The 18,013-nt window shown below is 40.3% G+C and overlaps 1 protein-coding gene across 3 annotated transcripts in view; it reads left to right on the top strand.

Annotated features, from left to right (window-relative positions):
- The window catches only part of DLC1 (DLC1 Rho GTPase activating protein), a 221,154-nt gene that overhangs the window by 79,716 nt on the left and 123,425 nt on the right, over window positions 1-18,013 (top strand). For all 3 annotated transcript variants that reach the window (XM_074228165.1, XM_074228166.1, XM_074228164.1), the window contains one exon: window positions 11,169-11,202. In XM_074228165.1, coding sequence (XP_074084266.1) covers window positions 11,169-11,202 — 34 coding nt within the window. The remainder of the gene's footprint in view (window positions 1-11,168; window positions 11,203-18,013) is intronic.

Genomic DNA, 18,013 nt, shown 5'->3' with positions numbered 1-18,013 from the left:
AATTTAATTTCTTTTCCTAACTCTTTCTACTGGGCTTTGTGAGTGATATAAAGAAGGCTGATGATTTCGGTGGATTTATTTTTATATCCTGCTATTAATTTTATTTGAAACTTTAATTTTCTCTAAGGAAACCATCATGTCATTGGCAATAAGTGAGATTATTATTTCTTCTCTGCCTTTACTTGATCTTTTTGGAAAGTCTATTATCATTTCCTCATTATGGATATCAGCTCTTGGCTTCAAACAAATATTATTTGTACTATTAAGAAAAGATTCATTTATTCTTATGCTTTAGGGATTAGTTTTTTCCCCCACATGGAAGACTATTGTATTCAGTCAAAAAAGCTTTTTTACATATCTATTGATAGATTTTTTTAATGTGTTAATATGATCTAATACATTCATAGTTTTCCTAATATTGAACCAACTCTGAATTTATGACATAAATCCAACCTGGTCATAGGGCATAATCTTTGTGATATGTTACCAAAACCTCTTTGTTCATATTTCATTCCATTTGGGCATCAACATTCATTAGACATATTGCCCTAGAATTTTCTTGCTTTGTTTTATTTCTCATTTATTTGGGCATCAGTGTCCTATTTGTCTCATTGACTTTCTTTCCCTACATTTACAAAAAAAAAATTGAAATTGATTATCATTTGAAATTAGGGGCGGCTAGGTGCCACAGTGGATAGAGCACCGGCCCTGGAGTCAGGAGTATCTGAGTTCAAATGCAGCCTCAGACACTTAATACTTACCTAGCAGTGTGATCTTGGGCAAGCCACTTAACCCCGTTTGACTTGCAAAAACCTAAAAAAAGAAAAGAAAAGAAAGAAAAAAAAGAAATTTGGAAAGAATTCTTTTGAAGCTCCAACTGGAACTGAGGTTTTTCTCTTTGTAACCTCATTTATGGTATAATCAGTTTCTTTTTTTTATTCCTTTATTTAATTTCTTTGGTCCTGTTAATCTGAGTAATTTATATTTTTTAGATGTCCATTCATTCAATTCATAATTTTTGTTGACATTTAATTGAACAACATTGTTTTTTTTTTTATAAGTTCTGTCATTTATTTCAAATTCTCCTCTTTCATTTTTGAGTAGAGTAATTTGGTTTCTCTCTCTCTCTCTTTTTTTTTTTGCAAGCAAATGGGGTTAAGTGGCTTGCCCAAGGCCACACAGTTAGGTAATTATTAAGTGTCTGAGGCTGCATTTGAACCCAGGTATTCCTGACTCCAGGGTCAGTGCTTTATCCACTGCGCCACCTAGCTGCCCCATTTCTCTCTTTTTCTAAAAATAAATTAGACTGAAAAAAAAGATCTCTCCGTTGTATTTTTCCACATTAGATTTTTCCACAAAACAACTCAAGATTCTATTTCTCCATTCGATTTTTTAATTTTAATTTTATTACTTTCTTATTTTCAGAATTTTCAAATTTGAATTTAAGGGGTTTTTTTTCCTTTTCAATGCTTTTAACTTGCATGACAGGATCACTGATCTTTTCTTCCTTTTCCTTGTTGATGAAAATATTTAGACAATGGGAAAAATTCCCTTACTACAAAAATTCCCTTGGCTACTTTTCCAAAAGTTTTTAGAAGTCTCATTTAATTGATGAAATTCTTTATTGTTTCTCTTTTGTCCTTTGATCTTCTATTTCAAGTGGATTTTATTGATTATAATTTGTATTGTATTGTCAGTAAAGAATGTTTAATATTTATGATTTTTTGCATTTTATAAGAATTTTTTCTGAGGTTCTCCCCCCCCCCTTTTTTAAGGGTTTTTGCAAGGCAAACGGGGTTAAGTGGCCTGCCCAAGGACACACAACTAAGTAATTATTAAGTATCTGAGGTCAGATTTGAACTCAGGTACTCCTGACTCCAGGGCCGGTGCTCTATCCACTGTACCACCTAGCCACCCTCTGAGGCTTTTTTAAAAGTGCCATGCCAAGTAAAAAAATATTGACAGTCCTTTTGATTGTCAGAGGTCTGACTTTTATAAAATTCAGTTCAGGTCCTTATCACCTTTATTTTTGCTAGATTTTTTGGGGTCTGAAAGGAGTCTGAAAATTGTTATGGTTTTGCAGTCTATTTCTCTCTGTAATTCAGTTGGTTTTTTCTTTAAATATTTAACTACCAAGTCCTCAGTGTAACTACCTATTGATCTTTCTGTCTATAGTGTACCAATATTGTTTCATTGTCTTTGTTTTTAAACCTAATTTCTCTACTTATGCCTTTTACTAGGTCTATTTTTTCTTTTGATTCTCTGTGATTATGATTGCCTCCCCTAATCATTTCTAAATGCTCCTGATGCCTAATAAATTTGGCTCTACCTCTTCATTTCAACTTTTGTGAAGTTGTGCAATTTAAGTATGTTTCTCTTGCTAAGTTTTCTTGTCTAATGCATTCTACTATAGTCATCAATTTGGTAATTACATCATCCCATTTCCATTTATGATCTTTATTACTCATTTTACTTTTCCCTCTTTCATCTTATGATTTTTCTTCTCTTAGCCAGCTGCCCTATCACCAATTTGCAAAGAAGTTGGGGAAAGAATAGGAACTGTATGGACCCTAGTAATCTGCCATTAAAGTAGTCCCTTCCTCAGTCTCTGTCCTTCCTCCCTTCTCCAAGCTCAGAACCCAGTCACTGATACCTGGACTTTATTTTTCTCTCATTAATTCTCCTTCCATGATCTACCCTTCCCAGTTGAAGATAATTTGCTGCAATTGCTTCCTTCCCAATCTACTCTCTTTAAAATGAATCCTAGTTCTACTTCTCCTTTCTCAGCCATTTTCTGTTGAAGTTCCTATATTCCTACGTCAAACATGTGTGTGTGCATGCTTTATCAGGAAGGCCTGAAAATCCTCTTTTGTATTAAGGCCCAATTCCCCCTTGTTCTATGATATTCGGTTGGAACACTGAGGATGAGATATTCTTGGCAATAAGTAATTGGGGGTAGGGAGGAATATCCTGTTCCAGATTTTCCTTTGGCATAGTTATAGGATATTCTTGTGCAATACCAACATTATTTCCTTAGCACCTTTCTATGACTGCTGACTCCATTTCTTCCTAAGGGCAGAACTTCTGGGTTTTAACTGAGACATTCCCAAGTGCCCTGCCACCATTGCCTCCCATCCAGGGTTCTCCTTGTCCCTGATTCCTGCCTGACTTCCAGCCTGGAGCTGGCTCTGGGTGAGGGTCCATGGGAGTAGGGGCTCAGCCCCACCTGCTCTTGGGTGCTCCCCAGGAAGGGAAGAACAATATAGAGACCTCACATAAACTGCATTTGTGCTGTTGAACATGTCAAGTTGAAATGTCAAGAAACATTTCTCAGGCTCCAACAACTGCCTAAGCAGTTGGCACTCAGAGTGGTCCAACCACTCCTGCTCTCCAGGGCTCCCAGGCTCAGGAGGGGACCCCATCACTCGCTATGGCTCACATCCATAAGGCACCTCAAGATCTGCAAAGAGTTTTACAACTCTTATCCCATGAAGCAACTGAGCACAAACAAGCTGCATGGTGGGGAAAGGGGACACAGAGAGGGGAAGCATCCTGGGGGAAGGCACCTGTCTGAGGGAGGCAGGCAGGATTCTATGAGATGTGGAGGGTGCCAGGGAAGGTAGGAGAAGATGGAGGTTGAAGAAGAAGCCTGCCAGGTCTAGTTGGAGGGTCATGAGTGAGGAAGGGCAGCCGACTGGGGTCACTAACAAAGTCAGGAAGAGGAAGGAGGAAGACCAGGAAGGGAGGTAGAGGACAGGCCTGGAAGGGTATCAAGAATCGAGCGGAGGGCTTTCTATTTGATCCTGGAGGTGCAGAGGAATCTCTGTTGTTTATCTGCTGTGTATTTAAATGGAGGAACAAGGACTGTTTCCTGAATGAAATGGTTGGTCCTACAAGGCTGACCTCTGGCAGGGCATGACCTTCCACAAGTAAACAGGAGAGGCTGTTGAGCCAATTTCTCTGTAGAAGGAAGGATGGCCTAGAGGCCAAGAGGCCCTTTGGGAGAGCACAGAGCATCCTCATTCCTCTGGGAGAGGGGGAGCTTCCATTCAGCAGAAGTCTCTTGTCTCTCCTGTCAACCTTCCTAGGAAAAGGGGTTGGGGGAAGGGGCAGAGTTGAGGAGGTTGGGAGTGGGGAGGGACATTGGAACCATTCCACAGGCCTGGAAAAATAGGAAGCACAAGATCCTACCCCTCTGTCCGTGGGACCTACTTTCAAGCCCAGGGCTCTTTCCATGCTTCCCATGACCCTTGGTCTCTTCCCGCTCTGCTTGGGTTGCTGTGTGGGTTGCTATAAACAGCCTTAAAGTCAAGCAGCCACTCCACAGATGACACTGGGGAAATAGCAGGTCCTGCTCAGACCCCTCAAGGACCAAAGAGGAGCACCTCCTTTCAAGCCTTCCCAATTTTGGCTTGTTCCAGGTGGTGTAGCTCTCACTGTGTCCTAGAAGCAGGGAAACATCTTTGATCATAGCAGGGAAAATAGTCACTCAGACACGTGTCTGGCTTCACCAGTGGATGCCAACCTCATGGGAAGTGGCTCTGGGCAAGCTGTCTGAGCCAGACTGTGCTGCCTAGACTAGCAAGGAAGGCCACACCATTCCACCTGGGCCTTGAGGTCACTGGTCTCCCTTTCTTGGGCTTGGAAAACCACTGTGCTGCCCCAAAGTTTAGGGTACTTCCTGCTGAGCTGGGGGGATCCTCTCTCCTAGGGGTGCTACCAGAATCTGGGCCATCACTTGGTGTTTTCTAGCAGGAATCCTATCACAGAAGGGGTGAACCAAAGGACAATCCAAGAACAAGCATGTAAGAACCCCCAGGCACCAAGCACTGGGAGAAGTTCTAGAGATACAAAACAGGCCAAAACCAGTTCTCCTTCCCAAAGGGCAGAATTAGTAGAGGAGACAACTTGGCAACAACTAAGTACAAACAAAATACATACCAAATGAACTGGAAAAAATCAAGAGAGGGCAAGCATCAGCACTAGAAGGAGTTGGACCTGGCTTGTGGGGTCACTTCTAATGTTTTGATTCTGTGGTTCTGTGAAATGTAAATTTGGTTCTCAAGTAATAGTAGTCCAGGTCACCCAAGTTCTCTCTACAAAGAAAAGACATTTCTTTTCTGCTACAAAGAAGGAAGTCCAGGCACACCTTCTCTTTGTTTGAGCACAGCCCATATGTTTCCAATCTACTCACACCTTGGGGCTATCCTTGGACCTTCAATAGCATGCCCATGGTTCACAGGAGGGCCAGCTATCAGATAGCTACAGAACCTCAGGGAGACACCTAGCTAAGGTGTGGAGAGGGAAGGAACAATTAATTAAGGATGCAGGACCAAAATGGGCAAGGTACTTGTTCTGAATGACATCAGGGCAACAGTTGAGCATGTTTTATTTTTTAATTGTTTCTGACTTTTCATGACCCCATTTGGGGTTTTCTTGGCAAAGACACTGGAATGGTTTACCATTTCCTTCTCCAGATGAGAGACAGCCAGGGTTAAGAGACTTATCCAGGGTCACACAGCAAGTAAGTATCTGATGTGAGTCAGGAAGATGAGTTGTCCTGATGCCAGGTCCAGGATTCTATCCACTGCCGCATCTGTCTGCCCAAGGAAGTGCTCCCTCAGGCGACACTTGATCCACAGTCACAGCCACTTTCTTGCATGACCAGTGCTTGAACAGAATATCTTTTACTTGCCCAGATTTCCAACTGAACCCAAGTCTCTCCAAGCTGGGAATGTACATACCTCCCTGCATCCACCAAACTTCTCCCCTCTCCTCCCAAGGGGCAACTTGTCCATCTTACCTTTAAGAGTTCCAGAGCCCCCACAGGAAACAGCCAAGAGCATCTGCTCTGCTTCCACATTTATTTAATTAGAGGAGCCCCTCATGTCAGAGCCAGCATTTCCACAGCACTATAAGATCAGTCTTCAAATGTTATTTTAGGTGACCCTCACCATAACCTGGGGAGGTAGGTGCTGTCCCTACCCACTTTTTTTACAAATACAAAAACTGAGACTGGAAAAGCTAAGGTGTCTGAAGAAAGGTTGGAACTTTGGCTTTCCTGGCTCAGCATCCAGCAGTCTGATCTCAAGCTCAGTTATTTCTGAGTCTCCTGATCCTCTGGGAGTCTGTTTCTCTGGGATGCTTCAGTCCCTTCACCTCTAAAGAGGAGAGACGGTTGGCCTAGATGATTCCCACCAGGGCCCTGAGGATCTGAGCTTTGAGGTGGGGTGTTAGGTGAAACCATCATGAACATTTGTTCTCTTATGAGGTTTCATCATGACTTGCTCTTTCTGCTTTAAATCCAAGAGTCCTGGACCCTCTGATCTGCCCCATGCCCCTCAGGCTTCTCCTCTCTGTGGCTTCCACCTCACAAAGCTGACCAACCAGATCATGGGGGTGTGACCCATATCTAGAAGACCCACTGGTCAGATCAGTGTGGATGGAATTGCCACACCCAGGGAGGAAGTGTCTTTTTCCCAACACTTTTTGATCTCAGACAATAGATCATTTTCTTGTAAGAGCTGATAGATTTTTATGCTACTAATACAAGCAGTTGGTGTTTTCTAAAATGTACACAAAGAGAGAAATGGCCTTTTTCAAAAGGATCTATGGTGTTCTCACCTTGTGGTAGCTGATGAATCAATCAGACAACACTGATTAAGTTCCTACTGTTTGCATAGCACTGTGTAGCCACTGAGGATACAAGTGAAAAGAATGAAACCTTTCCTCTTCTCAAGTAGTCCACAAGTGATACTTTGGGCATCTGACTTTCATCTAAGGGGAAGTTGGCCCACTTCTGACTTTGTTGTTCTCACAACACTGTCAAGACTCATGCCAAAAAGACTAGGTCTTCTCCTTTCTGGCCACTTTCCAGTTATGCTAAGAAACTAAAGATCTTCCTTAGTATTTCTGTTGGGTCATTCATTCTATTACTCATGAAAAATGCGCTGTTGAGTCTGTCTTGGGCTTTTGTCCCCATGGGCTACTAGCAGCCAGAGATGACCAGGAAATCTCCATATTCATGTTTTCCATTGGTTCTTCCTTATTTCTGAAATCTTTGTTTCTTAAGACTATAGGCTAACAGTTTTGATTAAGGTTGATAGTTTTTAAAAGATTTTATTTATTTTGAGTTTTACAATTTTTCCCCTAATCTTACTTCCCTCCCCCACCCCCACAGAAGGTAATTTGTCAGTCTTTACATTGTTTCCATGGTATATATATTGATCCAAATTGAATGTGATGAGAGAGAAATCATATCCTTAAGGAAGAAACATAAAGTATAAGTATAAGAAATAGCAAGATCACCCAGGAGTACCTGGGTTCAAATCCGGTCTCAGACACTTAATAATTATCTAGCTGTGTGGCCTTGGGCAAGCCACTTAACCCCATTTACCTTGCAAAAACCTAAAAAAAAAAAAAAATAGCAAGATCAAACAACAAGATATCAGGTTTTCTTTTCTAAATTGAAGGTAATAATCCTTGGTCTTTATTCAAACTCCACAATTCTTTCTCTGGATGAGGTTGATACTTTTTAAGTTGTGTTCTTTGTATGACATTGATTTTCGCATTTTCATAACCTTTGACTTTTTTGGATGGCATCTTAAGTTTGTCTTTTATTTTCTAAGGGATGTGTTCTACATCTTCCATGTTGCTTACCTTTACTTAGCAGAGTATTCAGGTTTTCTATTATAGATAACAGCTAGAAGTTAATGTAATTTTCCAAAACCTTCCCACAAGTCTTCAACAGTTCTCTCAAGCTATTTCTGCCCTAGTGTGGTTTTGGACACCAGTCTTTAAGAGTATTAGTTAGTATTTTGACTTGCCTCCAATAGCCTATACTGTGAGAATGGCCCGGACATGGACTGTTGTATATAGATTTGGAAATGTTTTTACATTATCTGTAAAATATTATAGAAGAATTTTATATTTAGGGCACATATACATGTGGTATTCATTGTGGTATGTGGTATGAGATCATAGAATAAACCTAATTTCTGGCATATTGCTTTCTAGTTTTTCCAGAATTTTTTGTTCTATATTGATCCTTAACCTACTATTTAATTTTCTTGAGCTAATTAAAGACTATAAAGCCATGTTCTATTATTCCTGGGTCTTATGTACAAAATCTGCTCTCCTAATAACAGATAGATGATAAATAGATGGTAGATACAATCTAGAAACAGATACTTGTAGATATAGATATAGCCATATATTGATATTGAGATAGAAAGGAGAGAGAGAGAGAGAGAGAGAGAGAGAGAGAGAGAGAGAGAGAGAGAGAGAGAGAGACCACCAAATAGTTTTATACTGTAGTTTGGGATCTGGTCAAGCCACTTCCCAATTTTTTCCATGTTCCCCTTTAAGATTGTTATCCTTTTGTTCCTCCAGACATCTTTTACTGTTAATTATTTTAACTTTGTAAAGTTATCCCTTAGTGGTTAAGTTAGTATGGCCTTCAGTAAGTACATTAATCTTAATAGCAGAGTCATTGTTATTATATTGTCATGACCCTTCTATAATTGCTTAATTCCTTTCCAGTTATAGAAATCATCTTTCTTTCTATAAAGAGGATGGCATAGATAAATTCCTATAGTTGCTGTTTGTGGCCTGGTAGATAGACTCTTCCCTCTCATTTGGAGGGGAGTGGTTGGTTCCAGTGACTCAGTCACCACTTTCTCTGCAGAGTGGTGACTTTGAGGAGGTATAGACAGACAAAACTGGTGAGCTGGCTTTCCTAGGGTCTGAGTCCAAGAGTAAAGAGTGCACAACAGTGGAAGACCTTCAGTGCTTGTGTTTGGTTTTCTTCTTACATTTGTGACTCTGTCATTTGGAAGTTATTAGTGGGTCTTCCTTTCTTCCATCTTGAGGAGGGAAGAGTCCTGGTGAAGTTAGGGCAGACCCATGTGGCCAGCAGGAAAATCCCATTAATTGCTTCATGGCCAAAAATGTTGACTCACTTCCTGGAGATGCAGTTCAACTGCAACAGATGGAAACCATTAACCAGGGACGCTGATGAATTTGAACCTCCTCTTGAGATGGAGCACTCATGCCAGCAACATTTTCTCCCTGAAATGAGTGAAAATACTATATGGAATGGTCAGTGAGAGGCAGTGCAGGGTTGGGAATGGGAGCCAGAAGTTTCAAGGGCCAATCCAGGTTCTGGCATTCCCTTCTTCTGTTTCCTTGGGCCAATCTCTTCCTTTCTCTGGACTTGAATTTGTTTCTTTATTAAAAGAAAGAAAAGGGGTGGCTAGGTTGCTTAGTGGATAGAGCACCGGCCCTGGAGTCAGGAGTACCTGAGTTCAAATCCAACCTCATTCACTTAATAATTACCTACCTGTGTGGCCTTGGGCAAGCCATTTAACCTCATTTGCCTAGCAAAAACCTAAAAAAAAAAAAGACTGCATTCTTCTGTCTACTGTTGGGTGCTATGGGTATGAGTTGGGTAAATGAAATGAGCAAGACCTAGGGGCAAATCCTGTCTTTAACACTAGTTGGGTGAAGCTGGGCATATAACTATCTCTCTCCATTCCCTTTTAGCTTAAAAGTGACCTTGCAATCCTATGGAGTTTAAGAGATCTCCTCAACTTGGATCCCCAAATCCCAATTTCACCAAAATGAACTCAATACAACTGAGAAATCATTTTGTGAATAATCATGTATCTTGTCACATCCTTTTGTGCTGAGGCTGCTTTTTCAGCCACAGAAAAGACTGAGTTACAAAATCTTAGAGTTGGAAGGTACCACAGAGATCACTAGCACACCCTTTCATTTTAATGTGGGAAAACTGAGGACCAAGGGACAACAGGGACATACATAAGGTCATTTAGTTGCAAAACTGGGGCTTGAACCCTGGTCTTCTTGACTCCTTGGCCCTTTCTCTTCCCCATGAACTTGATTTATTGGGGTAGCCTCTTTCCATACTCTTTGCTTATCTCATCCATTGGAAATACAATAGAAGGACAACATGGTCAAGGGGAAAATTCGATTGTTCCCAAAGAGGAACAAAGAGGGGTAAGAATTCTGCATTAGTAGCAGAAAAGAACATAAGCCTACATCAAGATACTAGCTGTGAGTGAACTTCTCTCTCCTTCCTCTGTTCCTTTGTCTTGAAATGTATCTACTAGATCTCCTCTCCTTCACCTTCTCCTCTAAGAAGCTCCAGGTTCTTTCCTGATCTCTCAGTCTCTCTTGGCCCCTCTGTCTCAGTCTATTTTTGTGTCTGTTGCTGTGTGTGACTATCTCTGTCTCTCTGTCCCTGTGTCTGTCTTTATCTGTTTTTCTATGTCTCTCTGTTTCTTTGAGTGTCTGTCTCTGTCTCCCATCACTCTCTCTCTCTCTCTCTCTCTCTCTCTCTCTCTCTCTCTCTCTCTCTCTTCTCTTTGGAATAATCTTGTTGCCTTGTCTGTGGCTTTTATTTTCTTATCTCTATGCCCATTATCTCTAAAAGAATGAGGGAAGGGACTGCTCCATCTGTGCTTCTATATCCCCAGCACAGAGCTTGACCCATGGCAGACATTTAATAAAGCTTTGTAAAAAGTAGTAGAATAATGAGTAACTGAATGTCCTTCTGGCCTCCATACTCAGAGAAATTCTCCTTCTTGTAGTTCATGAAGTGGATGGATATCAGTTCAGCTTCTAGTGTGAAAGAACATTCCAGGGGGCATCAAACATCAGACAAACACAGTTGGATGGGGAGGAGAACACTTGTATGGGTGAAAGCGGGAAGGGACTCTCAAGGAAACCAGAATCATAAGAACAAGATTTCCCAGTGAAGAATCAGGGAACAGAAGATAAAGCCTCCTCTGACAAGGAAACCTGACCATAAGGGGAATGAGAACCTGGGAAACCCTGGCAATGGACTGGAGGGAAGGAAGGAGAGTTTAGGAAACCATGATGTCACTTATATCTTAATAACCATTCTCATCTGAAAAATGGGAATAATTCTGGAATACGTGGCCCACCTATAATACAAAATGATCCTGAGGAAACGGGTTGGCAAACCTTAACAGGCTCTAGGACAAGGAATTGTTCTGGTAAGCCTTGGTTGGTTGTGATGGGCAACCAAGTAGTGATATGCCCCTGAGTCTTACTATATTGATAATCTTGACTTGTGGATTTTGTTCTTCCTTTCCAGTAATGTGATTTTAATTGTTGTTTTTCAGATTGTGCCCAGTGCATCAGAGAAGGGGAAAGCTGGTAAGTAACCACTTGGTGACTTTCTATCTAATTTTCCTGCCTTAAACAGGTACATTAGAGAAGATGTCTAAGATGTCCAGATCTGTCTGAGTTCAGATCAAATGGAACTTAAATTTCTTTTACTTCTGTCTTGGGAAGAAGAATGAATATGGGGATATTCTTGTGATGTATAGATAGGCATGGTTGGTATGTGTACTTTAGCAGTGTGAAGTTTTTTCCTGGAAGTTGAAAATTCTGTATAGATCAGTTTGGTCTTTGGCTTTGTAGATTAGTGATTATTACTAGCTTTGGTATGAGGTTTTTTTTTGATGTGGTAGTCCAAAAAGCACATTGTTCAGCAAAATGAATCCTGTCCTACTGCTCTCTGGATTGGTCAGCTCATATCAGCTCATCACCTGCTGAGGTGAACTCTGGGAATCACAGGAAGGAAAATTATGGGCTCCTGGGATGATGTGTTTGAAGACTAGACTTCATGGGGGTCATTTGAAGAAACTGGGGGGGGGTGAATGTAAAGACAGGATTCAGGGACAAGAGAAAAGCTGTCTTCAAGGATTCCAAGGACCCTCAGAGAATAGAACCAGGAGAAGTCGGGAAAATTGCAAACTTCCTCACAGTCCTGATTTGTACCTTGGCGGAATCGGCTGCTTTAGAAGGTGGGGAAATGCCATCACCAACAATCTTTATAAGAAGAGCACATGTGTTTATCAGGGATATCATAGCTGAGATTCACACTTTAAAGAATTGAATTGGTTGGCCTCTTTGACCCCTTCTGATTCTGCAGTTTGATGACTGAGTAATGGGTAAATCAGTTTCAAGATCACTCTGGCTTTCCCTATTGATTATCACACAAATTCTTTCAGTACCATAAGGATTCTGATATATTGTTCATTTTTTCACTTGTAATAGGTAGGTAACATAATGTTTTAACAATTCACATGTCTTGAACCTTGAGTGTTCATTTCCATTTGGTGGTTCCCTCTTCTGCAGCGTTGTTGTAACCACTGTTGTTCAGTAGTGTCTGACTTTCTGTGACTTTCTGTGGCGTTTTCTTGGCAAAAATATGGGTGTGATTTGCCATTTCCTTCTCTAGCACATTTGACAAATGAGGAAACTGAGGCAGAGTTAAATAAGTTGTCCAGAGTTACACAAATGGATGTTATTTGCCATTTCCTTCTCTAGCTCATTTGACAAATGAGGAAACTGAGGCAAAGTTAAATGAGTTGTCCAGAGTTGTCTGAAGCCAAATTTGAACTCAGATATTCCTGACTTCACTCTATCCACTGTGCCATCTACTTACCTCTGATGAAAAGTTAGAACTACAATTGCAAAAGTTTTGAGCCCCTATTTAGGAAAATTCCTACTATTTAGGCAGAGGGTTAACTCTCTGACTTAATTTACATTTGTTTCACTCTCTAGTTAATCCTTGGTTTCTTTGTGGTTGATACAAAATGTTTGGGGAATGTGGGGAATGAAGTGGGTTTAGTGGGTGGCATTAGCCTGAGCCTTCTGCTTTGAGTTGTCCCTAGGGAGAATGTCCATCTTTCATAACACCCTTCTCTGCCCTAGCTCAGTCCTACATGTTTTTTCTCCTTTCTTTGGATGGTGGTCCCTTCTGACTCAACTCTGGATGTCCCCCAGAAGCATTCTTCTCCATTGCTGGATTCTATAATCTCTCTTATGATGTCTTCTGAAGTTCAGAATTGTCGATTTTACAGACAGTCTAAAGGATGTGACCAAGCTTTCTCAGCCAGACAGAACATTTACATTCAATACCAACAAGAACTTTTCTGATTTAATAAAAGTCTTTGACTTTCTGTTTCTCTGCATCATTGTAATTGGTTGTGACATCTATCCCTTCCTTTAAGTGGGAGTGGGATAGTCATTGAACTGCTCTCTCTCTCTCTCTCTCTCTCTCTCTCACTCTCGCTCTCTCTTGCTCTCTCTGTCTCTTTCCATCTACATAAAGATACACATACACATGTATCTATGTATCCAGGCCCACATATAGACATATAGACATGCCTCACTTAGAGAGATCCAATTCACTTGCCAGTTAAGATAGCATCCTCCTGATGTCTTTGGTTCTCTTCCAGAACAAAAGGCAAACAACAATCATTACTATGATAGGGTCATGTATAACCTATGTAGAATAAGGTAGTTATTGAAGAAAAGTAAACCCACATGTATCACTGAATTGGAGGGGAGGAGGCACAATATAAAAAACCAGAAGAAAGCCTATGAGCTGCACCTTCTTCTTTCCTTCTTCATCCTGGGCTTTTGGTTCTACAGTAAGCTAGGGGACAATTTTGTCTTCCCATTATAAATTCCTTTCCAGTCTTCTTTTTCTCCTTCTTATCACCTTATGCTGCAGACTCTAGGGGACTGGGCCCTTTTTTTAGCTGTCTCCCCACCTAGTTCTTGTCTTTATCCATAATGGGCATTGCATAAACTTGATATTCTTGCTTGGGCTCCTGATTCCTCTTTCCCATCCAGCAACACACAAAAGTTAGCAACTGCTGACCCCTTTTATGTCTCTCTAGATAAAATGGTAGCAAAGGAAAGGCCAGAAATCCCAAGAAGAAAGGACAACCAGGGTAGATATAGTCCTCTCAGAGAGAAGGTTCCAAATGAGCCAGGAAATGAGCAGCATCTTCCCTGACCCATACTTTGGACCCTGAGAAGGTGACTCTCTTTAAGGGCAACAAGGGTCATCTCACCCAAATGGACCACTGGGGTCAATGCTTCCTGGTCAGTCACTCTGGCCAGCTGCATCACTAATCAGGGTGGCTGTTGCCAGGTCACTATCTGCCACTTCTTTCAGAGTCTTTGAAGGAGAGAACAGAGAAGTACAAATCCCAAAGTGAAGCTCTTGACCTTGCGAAAGGTCACAGAACCTCAAGATGGAGGCAACTCCAACTTGCATCCTAGGGTTATGGCTTTCTCCTCCCTTGTGATTTGTGGCTGGCTACCCCAGGCTATGATTTCAGCTGCTAGGGGCAGGGTCACACTGAAGGTTTCAGACCACAATCCAAGGGGATACAAGGAACCTCAGCTGTCTTTGAAATGAAGGAAAACTTTCCTGGAGAGGGGATTTTCCTTCCACCTCCCCAATATCCTTTTGCATCTAATTAACGTTTTTGATTTAATATACTTGAAGTTGGGGATGTCCATTTGTGCCCCATATTTCCTCACATTTTTATATCAGGTCCCATTTCTTCAGTTTTATGTTGAAGGGTAGAAGGGAAACCTTAGAAGCATCAGGAGGAAATGGTCCCTTGTTTAAGAGGATCAGTAGTTTTGCATAGCTCTTCCAGGAAGGTAAAAGGAAAACACCCATTTGTGTTGTGCCCCTCCATGACTTTGTGCTTCAGACTGTGAGCATCCATCAGAAAGTGATCAAAGGAGAGGGACTGTTCTCCATGAAACAGACCCAGGACTGGGTTGCCCCTGTTCCAGAACCCCTGACATCACTAACTCCCCAGCCCCAGCTTTCACAGAATCTAGCCTCATTTTACATGTGAGGGAAATGAGGCATAGCAATGAGCTTCCTCATCTGGTATCACCCAGCCAGTAAGGGTCTAAGGCAGAAATTGAACTTGGACCCTCCTGAACCCCAATTCCAGAGCTCTGCTCACCCAGCCACTTTGATGCCTTGATAAGATTTGCATAGTAAGAAACAGGGACAGGGACTGTTTTCTGTTCCTATTACTTGGTCCCCACCATCTATTTAGTGCTAAGTTCATAGGAATTGCTTCCTAACCCTGGTTGGGTTTGGACAGGCATCCCAGGCTCCTGATTCTTCCTTCCCAGAGAGCTGGATGGAGCCAAGGGAGGCATATCCCTTTGATCCAGTTTCTTGTCCCAACCACCAACAAAAACAGAGAGTGACATCAACGGCATGCAAAATTATCCAGAAGTTTCTATTTTGAAATTGACTGTCATAGTTCAGCTCAATAGGATAACCTTAGGAGCAGCCAGACCTGCTAATGTGACCACATGTACGATTATTGTGTGTGGCAAGGGAGAGGAAGAACTTCTAAATATATAGATATATAAACAAGTGGCTCGTGGATAGCATGGAAGGACTGGATCTGAGTTCTGAGCCAGGCATCAGAATAGAAGCAAGGCCACTCTCCCAAAAACCTGAGTCCTAGGGGAGGGGCAAGCAGAGCCAGCAGTATCCCCAGGCTGGTCACTCTTTGCTCCAGTGTCCAAGAGGGATATGGTGCTGGAATTATGTCTATCGGGTGCCCCTCAGATGTCTATGATTTATGAGTAAGACTGGGTTAGAACAAAAGCCACTTTCCTGGTAGCTCTTAATGGGAGCAGGTGTACAGGAGGCAGGGGAAATGCAGCACCAGATGCTGATTACACAAAGGATCATTACAAATAGTGAGTAAACAAATATATAGAGAACTGAGTGAAATTTATAAGAGTTCAAGTCGTTCTCTAATTGATAAATGGTCAAGGGAGATGAATAGGAAGTTTTTAGATGAAGAAATCAAAGTTATGTATAGTCATGTACAATGTTCTAGATCACTATTCATTAGAGAAATACAGATTAAAACAACTTTGAACTACCATCTCACCCTTCTCAGATAGGCTAATATGACAGAAAAGGAAAATGACAAATGTTGGAGGGGATGTGGGAAAACTGGAACACTAAAGCAATGATGGTGGAGTTGTGAAATAATCCAACCATTTTGGAGAACAATTTAGAACTAGGCCCAAACTGTGCATATTCTTTGATCCAACCATACCACTACTAGCTCTGTATCGCAAAGAGATTTTTTTTAAGGAAAAGGACCTATTTGTCCTTTTATATTTATATTTAAAACAACTCTTATGGTGGCAAAGAATTAGAACCCCAGAGACATACCTATCAACTGAGGAATGGTTGAACAAGTTGTGGTATATTATTGTGATGGAAAACTATTGAACTATAAGAAATGATGAACAAGATACTTAAGCAAATTGCTTGCCTTTTCCATGATAGTGGGAGAGAAAAGAGAACTCAGAATTTTTTAAAATGGAAGTTAAAAATTGCTTTTACATGTAATTGGAAAAAATAAAATATTTAAAATTTTTAAAATAGTGAGTAAATTTCTTTACCCATTAAAAAAGTAAACATAAATTGGAATTCTACAGATTAAAATATATCAAAAAATTCCCAAGAATGAATCAGTTTTTTATGTGGGAAAGGTCCTTATTTTTTACAAATCTGATTCAGTTGCCCCTACATTTGAGAATTAAGACTTTTATCAGAGAAATTTGCTCTGAAAATTTTTTTTAGCATAACTTCATTATCTATGGTACCTTTTAACAAAATGTAGTTTTCCTGATTCTCTCTTTTAATTGCGTTTATTTTAGTTTTTGCTTTCTCAGAGATCATGATTGCTATCCCTCCATGTTTTACTTCTTCTGAAGCACAATAGACTCTACTTGACTTTTACCTGTGTGTTTCTTTCTGTTTTAAGTGTGTCTCAAACAACATATTGTTGGATTCTAAATTCTAATTCATTCTGTTATCCATTTCCATTTTAGAGGTAGCTCTTCCCATTCACATTCAAAGTTAAGATTTCTAACTAGTTCCCTCCATTCCTTGTTCTTCTCTTTATTCTTCTCTTTTTATCCTCTCATCTAAAGTATGTTTTGATTCTGATCATGACTCCTTTAATCATCCCTCCTTTTTATCACCTCCCCTTTCTCCTATTTTCTTCTCCTCCTATTTCCCTTTTCTATATCCAACTAAGCATGTATATAAACTTTTCTCTTTTTTGAAATAATTCTGATGAGAATGAGGTTCAAGCATTATCCACCCACCCCAATGTTCCCCTCCACTGTAAAAGATACTCACTGTGCACCTTTTTTATGTAAGAAAATTTTCTCCATTCTACCTTCCCCTTTCTCCCAGTGCATCCCTCTTTTCACAATACTCATTTTTAAGATCATCCCAACATAATTGATTCTCATTCATGTGTTCTGTTTAAATAGAACTGCCCTAATCATGTTAAAGTTCTTAAGTACTATATGTATGATCTTCTCATATAGGAAAATAAATTGTTTAATTTTATTGACTCCCATATGATTACTCTTTCATATTTACCATTTTATGCTTCTTTTGAGACCTATTTGAACATCACATTTTCTATTCAGGTCTGATCTTTTCATCAGGATTGCTTTAAAGTCCTCTAAATTAAAAAATATTGATATTTTTTCCCCTTCCTTCAGGATTATATATATTCAGTTATGTTGGGTAGATGATTCTTGGTTGCAATTCTAGCTCCCTTGCCTTCTGGAATATCACATTTCCAGTCCTTTATTCCTTTAACACGGAAGCTACAAAACCTTATGTGACATTGACTAAGCCACCATGCTATTTGAATTGCTTCTTCTTGAATGCTAACAATATTTCCTCTTCAATCTGAGAGCCCTGGAATTTGGTTATAATATTGAATTTTCATTTGGGGATTTCTTTCAGGAGGTGACTGGTAGATCCTTGTGGTTTTTTTCATAATTTTTTGAAACTGTTGTTTCGACTCCTTTTTTGATAATGGTTTCCAAATAATTCAACAATTCTTAAATTATCTCTTCTTGATCTATTTTCCAGTTCAGTTTTTTTGTGAATGAAAAATTTAACATTTTCTTCTTTTTCATTCTTTTCTATTTGTTTTATTGGGGTTTTTTTTGCAAGGCAAATGGGATTAAGTGGCTTGCCCAGGATCAAACAGTTAGTAAGTGTTTCAGGCTAGATTTGAACTCAGGAACTTCTGATTCCAGCACTGGTGCTTTATCCCCTGCTGCCATTATA

Source organism: Macrotis lagotis, chromosome 3 (genome assembly GCF_037893015.1).
Source record: "Macrotis lagotis isolate mMagLag1 chromosome 3, bilby.v1.9.chrom.fasta, whole genome shotgun sequence".
In the NCBI taxonomy this organism is placed as follows: Eukaryota; Metazoa; Chordata; class Mammalia; order Peramelemorphia; family Peramelidae; genus Macrotis; species Macrotis lagotis.
The sequence above is the reverse complement of the archived record's forward strand: the minus strand, read 5'-3'. Positions and strand labels throughout refer to the sequence as shown.